Raw genomic sequence first — 13,807 nt, 5'->3', positions numbered from 1 at the left:
GCACGAGCAGAAATCTACCCAGGCCCCTGGATCTGCTCCTCGATCGCTCTTATTTCTCTGTGGTCCTCTTTCAAACTGACCCTCATTCTTGCAACCATATCCTCGTTGTCATTCTTTCAATCCCACGAGGAATAGTCACTCGTTGCCCACGATGGGCCTTTCACTCACCAATGGCTTGCTGCTGCTCTCAGCACTGGCACCAAGCAGTCTAGCCCTGACCATCGCTCGACCTGGAGCGAGTGTAGGAGGCGAGACTGTTGCGACGCTCACCTCTTCCTATACCACCACTCTCACCAATGTCGTGACAAGCACATCCACTGTCCTATCCACCGCTGCTACCTGCACTCCCGCTACAACCGCCCCTCCGTCTTCCGCTCAGTGCTCGAATTACATTTGGTCGCGTTCCGGCACCTGGTACGAAGAATACTGCACGGATGCCTCGGTCGTCGGAGGCTCTACCGCAACGCAGCTGTCGGCGATGGGTCAGTGGGTCAACAATATCAATCAATGCGTTCAAGTCTGCGGCATGGTGCCGAACGTGTGTAATGCAATCAACTATGACCCGGCGTTGAGGACCTGTTACTTCATCTCGGCGGCGGCAAGCCAGACCCTCGGATCCGGCGCCGGGTATCAGGCGATAACGTGGCATACCACCAACCCGTGTGTGGGCACTGTGACTGCGTCCTTGGAGACGGCGTATTCGACCGAGTATGTGACCACCGAGTATACCACGACGTATACAGTGACAATCTCCAGCACGCCCACACCCTCCCCGACGACGAATGCTACTCCTTCGTCGGTGGTTCTTCCTAGCCAAAGTGCATCGATCGCTCTTGTTTCGACCGGATCTGCTGCTGCTTCGGTGGCCATACCCTCGCCGTCTGCTTCGTCTGTCTCGACTTTATCGTCTGCTGTTAGCTCTAATGTGAGGGCTTCATCTGCGTCTGTTGCGCCGTCCAGTGTGTCCTCACCAGTTCGCTCTCTAATTCCGAGCTCGAGAGCTGTCATTCCACCATCTGCATCATCGCGTCCTAGCTCGTCCACGGCGCTTGTCATTCCCTCGTCCTCGTCGGTCGCATCCTCCCTCGCTCGCAGCTCATCCATTCGACCCCATGCTTCTTCAAGCACTCCCCTTATAAGGCCCAGCAGCTCACTTGGCGGGATTTCGATGCCGTCAAGCTCAGCGCTCAGCTCTGGCCGGCCCACCCGCCGAACCACGACCATCTCAGTCACCGAAACGATCACCTCTAGTACCACGATATGCTCTGCAAACACAAAACAGACTTCCCTTCCCATTGGAACGGGAGCATCCAGCGCAGGACAGGCTACGACATCCAGTGAGGTTGCAATGACCACCTCGACGGTACTGACAACCCGGACGGCGACTATCACCGCTTGCCCTAGCTCGGTGACCAACTGTCCCGCCAGATCGCGTACTACGTTCCTCACGACAGAGACTATCGTCTTGTCGACGACAGTGTGCCCAGTTAGTGAGACCAGTCTTATACAGCCTACCGCTACCAATGCGGCGAGCGCAGCTCACGGCGAAAGTCCTCAGGAGGAGGGCTTCACCACGTCGACCATCTTCAGCACGCGAACAGCTACCATCACCGCTTGCCCTAGCTCGGTGACCAACTGCCCCGCCAGATCGCGTACTACGTTCCTAACAACAGAGACTCTCGTCATGTCGACGACAGTCTGCCCGGTGACTAAGACTAGCATCCCTCAGCCCACTGGAGTCAACGCAGGAGCGAGCGCAGCTCACAGTGACACATCCGCTAAAGGGCAGGGGTTCACCACATCGACCATCTTCAGCACGCGAACAACCACCGTAACCGCCTGCCCCGGCTCAGTAACCGACTGCCCCGCTAGCTCCAAGACGACCTTCCTAACCACCGAGACGATCGTTGCATCCACGACAATCTGTCCCGTGACACGCATCGAGGAAGCTACCATCCCCACTGCTTCCGGTTCCGGCCAGACACCCCCCACCAGTCTCGCTCCCAACAACCACAGCGCGGGTGGCTCCGCCCAGCTCGACGAAGAGTACACCACTTCGACGATCTTCAGCACCCGCACCGCGACCATCACCGCGTGTCCCGGCGCTGCCACCAACTGTCCAGCCCGCGCCAGGACCACGTACCTGACCACCGAGACCCTCGTGGTGTCTACTACCATCTGTCCCATCGCCGAGGCGTCGAGGACTGACTCAGCCGGGCAAACTCTCAGCTCCGCCGGCCAAGTCGCCGACTCGAACGCCCTAGGCTCCACAGACACGGCTGTGAATCTTGGCCAGGGGGCTGCGGCAGCACCAGCATCCACGACGCTCAGCACGCGCATCGCCACTATTACCGCCTGTCCTTCGGGGCCAGTGTGCGATGCCACCGCACGGATCACGTCCTACACGACCGAGACACTCGTGATGCCCGTGCATGCCACATCTACCGGTGTGGGTACTGGTACCAACTCAGCGCCGGAGGGTGTCGATGCGATCCACGTCCACGGAGAAACTACAACTCTCCCTGCTACCACGAGTGCGGGATACGCGGCAGACAACGCGGCATCGACGGTGGAAGGGTGCTCGGCCGGCCAGCTGGGGTGTTCTGCTACGACCACAGCAACGAAGACATACACGCTCGTTGCCGTCGGCACTGCGGTCCCAGTCCCTGCTGCGCCTAACGCTGAGACAGCTGGTCAATCCGTGCATGGAATGGTCGGCAATTACATGGACGCCGCAATCGCAATGCAGACCGCGTCTCGTCCACCGGCGGGCGGCAGCTCCAGCGCCGTCCATGCGGCCTCGTCACCTTCGACGGCTACGTTGGCTGCTACGGTGTCCACGGGCACCGGATCCAGCACTAGCAGCTCTACTTCCAGTGCTGTGAACGCGCTATTTACTGGCGGTGCCGTGGCTCGCGCTCCTTCTTTCATGCTCGGAGCAGTGGCCGCATTTTTCGCTGCATTTATCTTATAATTAGACTAGTTCCTTACGGATCAAGTTCATCTCATTTTTAATTTGTTCGTTCCAACCATGTCGCAATTTCTCTAATTGAGTAGGATATGTTCTCACAGCTTGCTGCTTCGTGGCTGCAGCGCCTCATCTTTCGCGAATTTATAATAGTACTCCAGACTCTGGGGGTTGAGTAGCGTCCCGGAGGGCTTGATGATTCTCCCCGAGACGATCTGCTTGACGGGAAGCTCGACCTTTTTGCCATTGACCGTTGTCTACACCATTCCGTTAGTAAGTGCCAAGAAGCGTCGACAGGGAGAGGCGTACCGGGATCTCAGGAGTCGGAAATACAAACGCTGGCACATGGCGGGGACTCAGCTTGCGACGAATCGTCGTCTTGATCCGCTGCACCAGATCCTGGCTGAACGATACTTTGGGCCTCAAAAGGAGGAACAGGATCACTCTCTCATCCGTATCGGACGGTCGCCGTTGGCCCACACAGATAGAATCAACCACCTCGGTCGCAAACTCGTCTTCGATGACTTGGTAGATCTCCGCCGATCCGAAGCGGACGCCGGACGGGTTCAGGACCCCGTCTGCGCGACCGTGGAAGAGCAGCTGTTGTGTCACGGGGTGGATGGACACGAAATCTCCGTGTGTCCAGACGCCTGTTCCCGATGTCAGCGCACAGACCTCAGATATCATTTGGGGCATACCTTTGAACCGGTTGAAGTACGCATTGTGGAACTTCTCGGCGCCCCCCGCCCCCCAGAACCCCACAGGGACATTCGGGAACGCGGCAGTTGCGACCAGATCCCCGGGTGTACCGTGTGGCACGGAGGAACCTTCCACACCGTCGCCTTCGATCGAGGAGTCGTAGACCTCCACCGGCACGCCCAGGCTCATGCCGGCACAGCCGCCAGAGTAGACTGGCAGCAAGGGGTTTGAGATCCCGAAGCATCCTGCAATGTCGGTGCCACCGGAGATGTTGTTGAGTCGCACGTGAGGCGGAAACCCTGTGTCGTAGAACCACTCGAACAGACTCTCAGGAAGGACCATGCCGGTGCTGGTGACGACCTTCAGGGATGAAATGTCGGCTAGGTCTCGGGGCTGGATGTGGGCTCGTTGCAGTTCGAGGAGGTATCGCGGGGAGATTCCCAGGTGTGTCAATCTATGCACTGATCAACAACTTGCCTTTGATGGATTCACATCGTCGGAAATAGGTATCTTACCGCTCCTGTGCCGCCAATTTGATCAAAGATGCCACCTCCGGGAGGAAAGGGCTTCCGTCGTAGAGCACCGCCCGCGCCCCGACGAGCAGACTGTTGATGACCGAGAGATACATGATCCACCCTGTGGTGGTATACTGCAGATTCACACTGTCCGAGTCCATCTCGCTGTGCAGGAACAGCTCTTTAAACGCGTTGAGCATGACCCCACCGACGGAGTGCATGATGCATTTCGGCTGGCCCGTGGTGCCGGACGAGTACACAATGAGGAAGGGGTCTCGGAAGTCGACCTGCTCGAAAACAAGGGTGTCGCCGATCGCAAGAGCCTCCCACACCTTCAACGGGAGTGTCCGCGGCAGGTGACCGACCGGTGCCGGTTGCGCAGCAAACCTGGGCTGTGCCACGATGCCTCTAAACTCGGCGATACCCTCCATTCCGGCGATGATGTCCCGCATCTTCGGTCGGAGATCGATGGCCTTGCCGTTGTAGAATGCCTGGTCGTCCATAAACAGCCAGCGGGGCCTGATTTGTCGCAGCCGGTCGAGAATGCCCTTGACGCCCATGTCTGTAGAGCTCGACGAAAAGATCCCACCCAGCGCCGTGGTGGCCAGAAAGACGAGCAGCGTGTCGATGCTGTTGCCGGCACAGACCGCGATGCGGTCGCCCTTTCGGATTCCGTGCGCCTTCATCGCCTGCACTAAGCGACCGGTGCGTTTGCGCAGCTCCCCCCATGTGAGATGTCTGGCCTCCTTGTGGCCCCCCTCGCGCACCTCGGTGACGGCGACCTTGTCATCCTCCTTCCCGACCGTGCTTGCCTGTGTCCCGTGTCCGGAAAAGAGGATGTTTTCGGCGTAGTTGAGTTGGATGCCGTCGAACCATTGTGGGACTGCATCGATGGGGGCGGTCTCGTCGACGACGGAGGTATAGGTGCCTTGGTGCAGAACGTTGAAGTATCGCCAGCAGAAGTCCCAGAATGTAGCGCGTTTCGTGACGGAGTGGTGGTAGAGATCATGGAAGGTCTAGCAGAATTAGCAGGTCGAGCTTTGTGGAGCTGAGAAACGAACCCACTGGGATTGACACGCCCAGCTCCTGCTCCCAGGCTCGGCGGAAGTGAGCCATGCTGGATGATTCGGGGTTGGGATGCTCCCAGAGCTTGCGGGGAATGGACGGGGAGGCCATGGCGAGATTATCCGTGACGATTTCACCCGAATCTCGATAAGGGGAGACTGATGGGGGGATGAAGATGAAGATAAAGATGACGGAGGAAGGAGTGGTGGAAGTGAAAGAGGTAATGGACCCCTTGCATGGATAGGCGCTGTGTTTCCCTTCCCATTCCTCTCCGCCTTTCTCCGCCCTTCTCCTCCCCGCATGTCTCCCCGCACTCGCACGAGAGGAGATGCCGAGGTTGTTCCCAGCAGAAAGACCGACTCGCTTGGCTCTACGGAGCTGTTAAACATACTTTAGGTGCGAGGTTTTTCGAATCCAAACTACGAGCTTCGTTCAGTAGGTACTGAGCTATCTTATAGCTCAAGCTCGGCGGTTCAAAGTTGCCCTCTGTGTTTATATATATCATTCGGGCCGATGCTGAGAGTAATCAGCCAGAACTCGTATACCAGGCCACAACAAATAAAGCAAAAGAGCTAAAGGCAAATTACTCCGACATTTGAGCATCAATCTCAGCTCCACACCAGCATTTCATAGCCGAGGCAAACCATATTCATCGATTTGATTGACTTGCGTCGAGAAGACCTCGAAAGAGACCATTACCCTCCTGCAGCTCCCGAGGCTGGCCCATCTCCACCACTCGACCATCTTCCATCACCACCACCATATCGAAGTCCAGTAACCTCTCAATCTGGTGCATGACAGCAATTACCGTCCGCTCCTTGCACTCCTCCAAAATTACTCGTTGGATTGAATCCGCCGTCTCAGCTGTGAGGCTGCTGGCCGGCTCGTCCAACACCACTACTGATCCAGACCGCAGGAGGGCTCGCGCACAAGTAAAAAGCTGACTCTGTCCGGCAGACATTGTCTCATTGTCCAGGATAGCTGAGAGACCTCCTCGTTCCGAGACCAGGCCCCAAAGATTGACTTTCTGCAGGGCTGCGATGAGTTGAGAATCCTCCGATGGGTTGACACACCCCAGCTGCAGATTATCCCGAACGGAAATTCCCGGCATACTGTAACTGTGCTGGGATATACCGATCAGATGCGAGCGGACCGATTCGGGATCGAGCTCTGCGATGTCAACACCGTCGATGACGATACACCCAGAGGTGAGGTCGATCATCTGAAACAGTGCAGAGATCAGAGTGCTCTTTCCGCTGCCCGTTCGACCGCAGACCCCCACTTTAAAGCCGGCGGGGATGGACAAGCAAATGTTCTTGAGCACGTCGGGACCATCATCTTGGTATCGGGCAGTCACATTTTTGTATTCAACTGAGCCATGCGGGGGCCACAGACCTCCAATTGCCTGGACAGAAAAGTTGCTTTGCTGCTCGAGGAGACGATCGGTTCTGGCTTGGACCGTGAATTCTTCCAAACGTGTGATGGATCCGAGTGAAATCTCCATCACCGCCCATTGAAGGATCAGCAGTTGCAGGGTCTCATTCAGGGAGATGACATTGACCAGTGCGAGTCCGACCAGCGTCGACCGAGTTTGCAGTCTGATGGCCTTTCCGACGACAAGAATCGCGACTCCCGCAGCTACCATGTCGAGCACGAGGTTAAGCCATCTTTGGACCATGAATCGCTGGTAGTAGGGTCGTTGTGATGCGTTAAGAAGCGCATCGTGCCTTTTGCGGATGTGGTGCTGCCAGCCAAATGCACGAACTGTATGGAGGCCATTTATGGTCTCGAGAAAGTGATCGCTGGATATTGAAAGGCACGAATGTCAGAAGCGGTTGAAGTGCTGGGCAAGCTGTAGTTGCGAACTTACAGCAGCGGGCTCTTCGCCTCAATGTCCATCGCCCGTATTGCTTCGATGTGTGCGGGTAAAACCTCTGAATGGCGAGCACAACGGCGAAGAGAACTGGGAATGCGATGAAGATGTAGGGAAAGGAGCTGTGACGAGTATTAATAACGAAACAGATAACGCAGCGACAGCCCGCACCTTGCGATGATAATGACCTGTGCCAATGTCGCGAGAGCACCTGTGGAAATAGCGGCTGGTTTGTGGCATGACAATGCGCAGTTGCTGGCTAGATCCAATGTCAGTCTTGAGCGTACCCGACATAATATATGCATGCTTACAACGCGGCAAGAAGGGTGAATATCATGGATGCAGCCTGAAAGAGACTGTAGACTCCGATGTACGTCGCGTATGAAGGCCCCATGCTCGAAGGGTCTTTATCCAACCACCACTGAAGCCAGACAGCTAGGTCTATCTGTGAGCCACTGTGCTTCTGGTTCATTAAGGTCTGACATACTGGGAAACCTGGAAAATACCGTCTGGAGAATCAGAAGAGCACATAATACCATGCCTCGCCAGAAACCCATGGAGCGGAAATAGGAACGATAAACTGGAACACTGCGATGTTCAAGTCTATGGTCCCTTGGTTCGGTCTGTTGGACTTTCTTATCGGAAGCTGTATTCGGCACTGACAAAGGTTCCTGGTGTGAGATGTAGATTTCGTCGTCTTCCATGTCGTTACCCTTGGATGGAATGGTGAAGTGTGATGTCAGTTCCTCCGGCGAGCCCTGGGCCCGGATTCTGCCATTTATGTCAAGAAGAATAACCAGATCGGCGTACGGTAACAATCATTCTAAAGCAGCAAGGTGTCAACTATTGAATCAGAGTCTATCAGGCTTTCACTGACCTCCTTTGGAAGCAGCAACCACAGTCTGTCCGTTCTCTCGCATCATGCCTTTGGGTCCGAGAAGGCGCCGCGCAATCTTCCCCTCCGTGCGGGGATCAAGCGCACTGAAACTATCGTCGAGAAGAAAAAGCTCTTTTCGCGCATATAACGCTCTGGCCATCGCCTGTTAGAAATATTGTCAGAGCATACACTTCCGTGACAAGGGCAATTGTTTACAATGCGCTGTTTCTGTTCCCCACTCAGCGTGACGGCGCTACTTCCGACCTTGGTTTGATCCCCTTCAATGATCTCACGAAGATCGTGATCCAACTCGCAAGCCCACAGTGCTTTCCTGTAGAGCTCAGTGTCAAGGTCTTGATCGGGCCCAACGATGTTTTCCCGGATAGAGCTGTTCAGAAGCCAAGGTGATTGGTGGCAATACGCAGGACTTCGGACTTTCTTTTCCACGCTGCCTGTGAGTAGATCCATTTCTCCCAGCATAGCCCGGAGCAGTGCAGACTTTCCACTGCCGACGGGTCCCAAGATCAGTGTGAGCTGCGACCGGTGAGATCGCCCTTTCATGTTCCAAGTACGAGAGTAGAGCGACAAAGATGGAGTCTGCCACTGCTAGAGCCAATGCTGCAATTCCCCACGGCTGATGATCCGGGTGCTGCGGTCGGGCGTGAATGACAAGAAGTGACAACTGGAGCAAACCAAAGACGCCTGCCAGAGACTGCAACCGGATAAGCCACATATTTCTAGTAGAGTTGCATACTATGAGGGATACCAACCAGCTTCAGTCTTTGGGAAAGTCGCGCTCCAACCTTAGGCTTTTGCCTGTAAAGAAGAGCAATTCGAAAGGTTGCGGAACTAATGAAGAGCACTGATGGGAGAACTGACAAAATACTTTCTTCAAATGTGACCGTAAAGTCGAAACTTCGGCAGCGCACGGAGACCTGCGGACCCAACTGGCGATCTGCCAGAACGCAGGAGGCAGTTTGATTGATCGAGTTCATACGGCGTGCGTACCGTACGGGGAGGGGGAGAAAAGGATAAGGGGCAACAAAGGCGCAGGAACAGATGGGCGGGGAACGTCAGGGGGTTATAATACAGGTGCGACCAATGTGCTGCTGATAAGCAGCTGTGTGATTGTTATCTTGACCCTGGGACCTCCCGGTTCTATGCCAATCAATGCATGCTTACTCGCAGAAGATCTCAGTCATGTGATGAAATACGGAAATAATTGACCAAGATACCCATGTAATGCCCGATGACTGATACTCTTTCGGACGATATAAAATGCGCGATTGATCCACAAATCGATAGTTGTTTGCAATTTCTCATCGTTTATTGGGAATTATAATCGTGGACTCTACTGGTGGACCGATGGTAGTCGAGTGCCGGAGACAACTTTTCTGGCTATCATCAGTACGTCAACTGGGATCGCTTGCAGCAATGGTTTAAAGAGCGCTACGTGAATATCTACGAGACGGGTGTGTTAAACCATCCCAAATACGGTATGCATTCAGACTACCCGAGACGCCTATTCCTTTTCCCGTACCAAGTCTGAAAGCCATGTCTGACATCACACCAGGTCAAACCTATCCGGGAGGCCACCGGCTTGTCGAGGACGACCAAGGCCGTGTCCCTGAGACGCTTCCTTTTGTTCCGTATCAGGGTCCTACGCATTTCGACTAAACTCGTGCCACTAAATCTCCTCGCTTTCTTTCTAGCCTTTTCTACAGTAGATTGACTCAGAAGACAGTTTGCACATCGTCAGCGACAAAGGGTACTGTGAAATACTCAGATCAGACTACTTGTATGTAGGAAAGCTTCCCAACTCCAGGTGAGCCGAGAACGGAGCAAAAGGCTTACCAATCAAGATTAATATGCACCCGTAGCCGTCCGGATCAGGCACTGAGATGGTTGCCATTAGTATGCTCCAAACTATGCCTATATTCCTGGCACAAGATGGGCTTAATTACTAGACTATACTATTTATATTGGATCAGCAGTTTGAAAACCCATAATTCTCATAGCCATCGGCCAGCAGGAGGCAACGCTACCTCAGTCGGCTGACTCAATCAGCTTTCATTTTCCTTCTCTCAAACCGGAAGCTGTACCATTAACCAGCTGTACGCGTTGGCCCGTGGTGGAGACCAACGTGCCTCGGACCCCTGGTAACTCAATCCTGCCGGTAGTCCCAGTCGGCGCGCCAAAAGAGAAAGAATTATAACGGCCAACTGAATCTCTTTCAAAGACGACCGAGAAGACTCCAAGAGCAGTAGCGAATCCACAGTCTATGCTAGTCAGACCCCCAGGTTGCGGAGCAATTAACCAACTGTTTCCAGCCGGTCCGAGTAGCTGCAGACCAGCGGTATAGGCTGTTAAGGCATATGTTGGGCCGGTGGACCAACCGTGAGCATGCGAGATGCGTGCGTCGTTGGCGTACGGGGCGTAATGGATCGAGCCATCCGTGGAGTATCCCTCAATGAATGTCGACTGGGTTATTTGGGGATCGCGCAGCATGAACCCCCACTGCAACCGAATCAAATCCAGAGCCACATCGGGCTGGTTAGCCAGAAAGTGCGACTGAATTTCAAAGCCGCCGATGAAAGGCGAGATGGTTGCCCCGGCCTCGGGCGCGGGGGCACCGTAACGACCCCAGCGCGCCTTGAGTGCCTGAGAAATAGCTCGATTTTGACTGCCGGAAAGGGTCAAATTGGATTTGACAGCCCAGGCGTTTCCGTCCTGTGGATGGAGCTCGGTTGTCTGGTTATCTCGGTAAAGTCCTGCTTGGTCGTCCCAGAGTAGCTGGTTGGCTGCAGATTTGACCCCATCAGCAACACTGGCCCAGTTCGTGTACTCGGAGCTCCGGTTGAGGTCGCGCGCTAGATTCTGCGCTTCTTGGAGGACAAAGTAGAGAATCGCATTAGCCTCGATGTTCTGATCCTCATTAGTAAACCGGCAAGGGATCTTCGGTCTAGGATGTGGCAAAACGTACGTGGCCTCCCATACCCCCTCGCAACCAGTCGGCACTGACATTGGATGTCACATTCGCTAGACCAGTGCTATCAACACTCCTTACTGCCCATTCGACCCCCTTCGAGTATTGACCCCAATAGTTGGAAAGCCAGACTTTATCGCCTGAGAACCGATATAGGAAGGACATTCCAATCAGTGAATGTAGGTGGTAAGTGTAACTAACATCAATGTTGAAAGGCTTGCCACCCCAAGGCAGTTGTCCCTCAGATGATTGCAAAGCGAGTAGGGCCTCCAATCCCATTCTAACACTGTACAGATCGTTGGTGCTGACCGCGATACTCTCGAGAGAGATCGACATGTCGCCTGGCCAAACAGCGCGATCTCGTTTTGCGCCATCGGTCACTGTGCTGGTTCCATTGGCGATAGTGAGATTGTTGTACCAGTAATTCAGGCCGGAGGTGGAAATAGTCTCCGAGCTCGCGGAGCCATATGTTGGATCAATTGTACACAGCTGATTGGTATATGCTCCCGCATACCAGATCTCGTTCAGTAATTCGTCATTCGAGTGGAACCAGCCTTGGTACGCTTGCAGATCTTGATCCGGGGCAGCTGTGAATGTGATGTGGAGGGAGTTGAGAGGGATCGTCGCGCTCGTGTTGCTCACGACCGTCAGATACCGGAAACCACCTCGAACGTATTTGCTGTCAGGGGTATATGTTCCCGCCTTTTGTCCAACCGGGAACCACAAAGGTGCATCGAGGCCAGAATTTCCAGTAGCATCGCACGCCTCACTGCTCGCCCACAGGCTTGATTCAGAGAAGGTGACCCCCAGGAAGGCAGATGGAGAGGAAGAAGATCCAACTGTGAGGGACACAATGCCTGCAACGTTCTTTCCAAAGTCGTAGGTCACCGACGAAACGCCATGGAAGACGGCGGTGCCCAATGAGGATCCAGTCAGGCCAGCCGCATTAGTGACAGACCCGTTGACCTGACGAACTGAGGCAGGGACGATCACTCGAGAGGACGGGGCTAGAATATACTCCCGGTATGGGACCCGGGCTGCGGCCACTAACACTGCTGGTATCAGCAAAGGAGTGATAATGTGCATGATGAACTATGGGTGGAAAGCCGTGTGAATTTGCTGTGTCCTTCTCAGTCGAGGCAGTGCTATTTTTAATTGGTAGCAGAGGCCTGATGACTGAGTTTTATACTCATGCATTCAGGAGTCAGCTTCATGGGCCTCGGGATATTGTGTCCCGAACAAATACTTTGATAGTCCTCTCGCAGATGGCCAACTCTATGATCAATTATAGGGCGGGTGATATTACCCCGGATCTTCCTGGATATGCGTGCGGGGTAGCCGCAGGGTCTGGTCTGGAGCGCCCCCATGTCCACATCCCGTAATTAATGCAAGACATGTAGCTCGGTGTGGTCCGAGAATACCTCAGTGCAGCCCGAAACTCGGCCGTAAAAGAACTCATAGAAGGAGGGAAACTGATAGGGGGTGAGCGGAATCATAAATATGCCATACATAGACAAAGACGTCGGTAGGGCCGAAAACCCGGACTTTGGGTTGGTCCTTCTTTTTGATCTCCCTAAAGACTCTTGTTATGACTTGATACTACCTTGACACGACGTATACACTGAAGGTAGAGTTCAAAAGAATGTTAGTAAATCTGGTGAGTCTAGTATCTGCACTTCCTAAACAAGATAAGCCACGAACCAGACTGGCGATGGTTTGGCTGAAAGCTTGTAGTAGTTGAGCCAGCCAACGCGTATGTACGGGAACGTTCCAGACCTCGATAGATGGGGACGCAGTTGGCTGCATAACGCGTCAAGGCACCTAATGATCCAGTTTTTACAAGAACATCACCCCTCCGAGTGTTCTTCGAAAGAAGCTGTCCATTGATTTTCCTGTAATGATCTTGCTGTTGTCTCGGCTCGCTAACCTAGGTTCTGTCACTCGTTATTTCTTCTAATGATTAAGGCTGATGATATCAAGACTACACCACAAGCACTACAGCTTAACCACAACATGGCTTGTACAGCATGATCTTGAACATCCGTTCTATCAACCACCCACTCGATGGAAGAGCATTTTTCAAATCATACCTCTCTCCTCAAGACTCTTTACGCCTCCCTACAACCTAAGACAACACAGACCCTCCAAAACTAGAAGCCCTCTCATCGGCGTCGCACAGGATGTCGGCGACGGGCCTGACCACCCCTCGCCCGTTGCGCGGGTTGACGGCCCAGGTTACGCCTCGAGGACCGCCACCGCATAAGCAAGCATCGATAGGCCAGATCACACATGAAAATCGCTAGATCGATGTAGGCCAGCCCGATGAGTATCATGGCGTTGAGGGTTCGCCGCTGCGCGAGCGCAACCCAGTGGTTCCGGATTCCCTTGATGTAGCCTGTGCTGAGCAACCAATCCACTATTTCAGCTTCCGTCCATGCCACATCGCGTGACAAAGCGGTCCTTGTCACAAGGGCCTGGATTTGTCGGTGGTCGTAGGCGAGGCTGTAGATGTATATCGAGTGCACAATCGTGAATTTGGCCATAAGAATGAAGAGGGGGATTGCGACGTACATCGTGAGGGTGGGATGGCGGGCAGAAGATGAACGGATGTGGGGGACAAGATTGTTCCTGTTCAGGTGCACGCCTATCACGAATAGGATCACAAGGGTTGCCTCGGTTATGGAGTCCGCCATGGTTGTGATGATCGGAGGGAGTTGCGGGGTTGTAATTAGCAGGATATGTGATGTCGGTCTGATAAAAGGGTTTCTGGGCCTTGTTGCTGGTTGACCGAGGGTAAGTGTATGTTCGAGAAGTGGTATTTTGA

General features: G+C 54.1%; 4 protein-coding genes across 4 annotated transcripts; all 4 read right to left on the bottom strand.

Moving 5' to 3' along the window:
- Window positions 1–3,060: 3,060 nt before the first annotated feature.
- BO72DRAFT_398738 (acetoacetyl-CoA synthase) lies at window positions 3,061–5,434 on the bottom strand. Its single transcript, XM_040942104.1, has 5 exons — window positions 5,248–5,434; window positions 4,183–5,198; window positions 3,667–4,121; window positions 3,278–3,618; window positions 3,061–3,225 (listed from the first exon to the last, which is right to left on the bottom strand). Exons 1-5 carry the CDS (start codon window positions 5,356–5,358, stop codon window positions 3,067–3,069), a joined length of 2,082 nt encoding a protein of 693 aa, XP_040804299.1. The 5' UTR covers window positions 5,359–5,434; the 3' UTR covers window positions 3,061–3,066.
- Window positions 5,435–5,896: 462 nt separating this feature from the next.
- BO72DRAFT_493632 (P-loop containing nucleoside triphosphate hydrolase protein) lies at window positions 5,897–8,558 on the bottom strand (the record flags this gene model as incomplete). Its single annotated transcript, XM_040948398.1, has 7 exons — window positions 5,897–7,049; window positions 7,118–7,242; window positions 7,292–7,379; window positions 7,432–7,555; window positions 7,608–7,891; window positions 7,994–8,160; window positions 8,214–8,558. 7 exons carry the CDS (start codon window positions 8,556–8,558, stop codon window positions 5,897–5,899), a joined length of 2,286 nt encoding a protein of 761 aa, XP_040804298.1.
- A 1,509-nt stretch (window positions 8,559–10,067) lies between these two features.
- Window positions 10,068–12,069, bottom strand: BO72DRAFT_371720 (rhamnosidase B precursor; the record flags this gene model as incomplete). Its single annotated transcript, XM_040941015.1, has 2 exons — window positions 10,068–10,841; window positions 11,056–12,069. 2 exons carry the CDS (start codon window positions 12,067–12,069, stop codon window positions 10,068–10,070), a joined length of 1,788 nt encoding a protein of 595 aa, XP_040804297.1.
- Window positions 12,070–13,145: 1,076 nt separating this feature from the next.
- On the bottom strand, window positions 13,146–13,676 carry BO72DRAFT_493630 (uncharacterized protein; the record flags this gene model as incomplete). The annotated part of the gene is made up of 1 exon (XM_040948397.1): window positions 13,146–13,676. The coding sequence occupies one exon, from the start codon at window positions 13,674–13,676 to the stop codon at window positions 13,146–13,148; it is 531 nt and encodes a 176-aa protein (XP_040804296.1).
- Between the last annotated feature and the right edge of the window lie 131 nt (window positions 13,677–13,807).

The sequence above is a fragment of the Aspergillus fijiensis genome, assembly GCF_003184825.1.
Source record: "Aspergillus fijiensis CBS 313.89 unplaced genomic scaffold BO72scaffold_10, whole genome shotgun sequence".
Taxonomy (NCBI): domain Eukaryota; kingdom Fungi; phylum Ascomycota; class Eurotiomycetes; order Eurotiales; family Aspergillaceae; genus Aspergillus; species Aspergillus fijiensis.
Note: the sequence above shows the minus strand (reverse complement) of the source record. Positions and strands in the feature narration are given on the sequence as shown.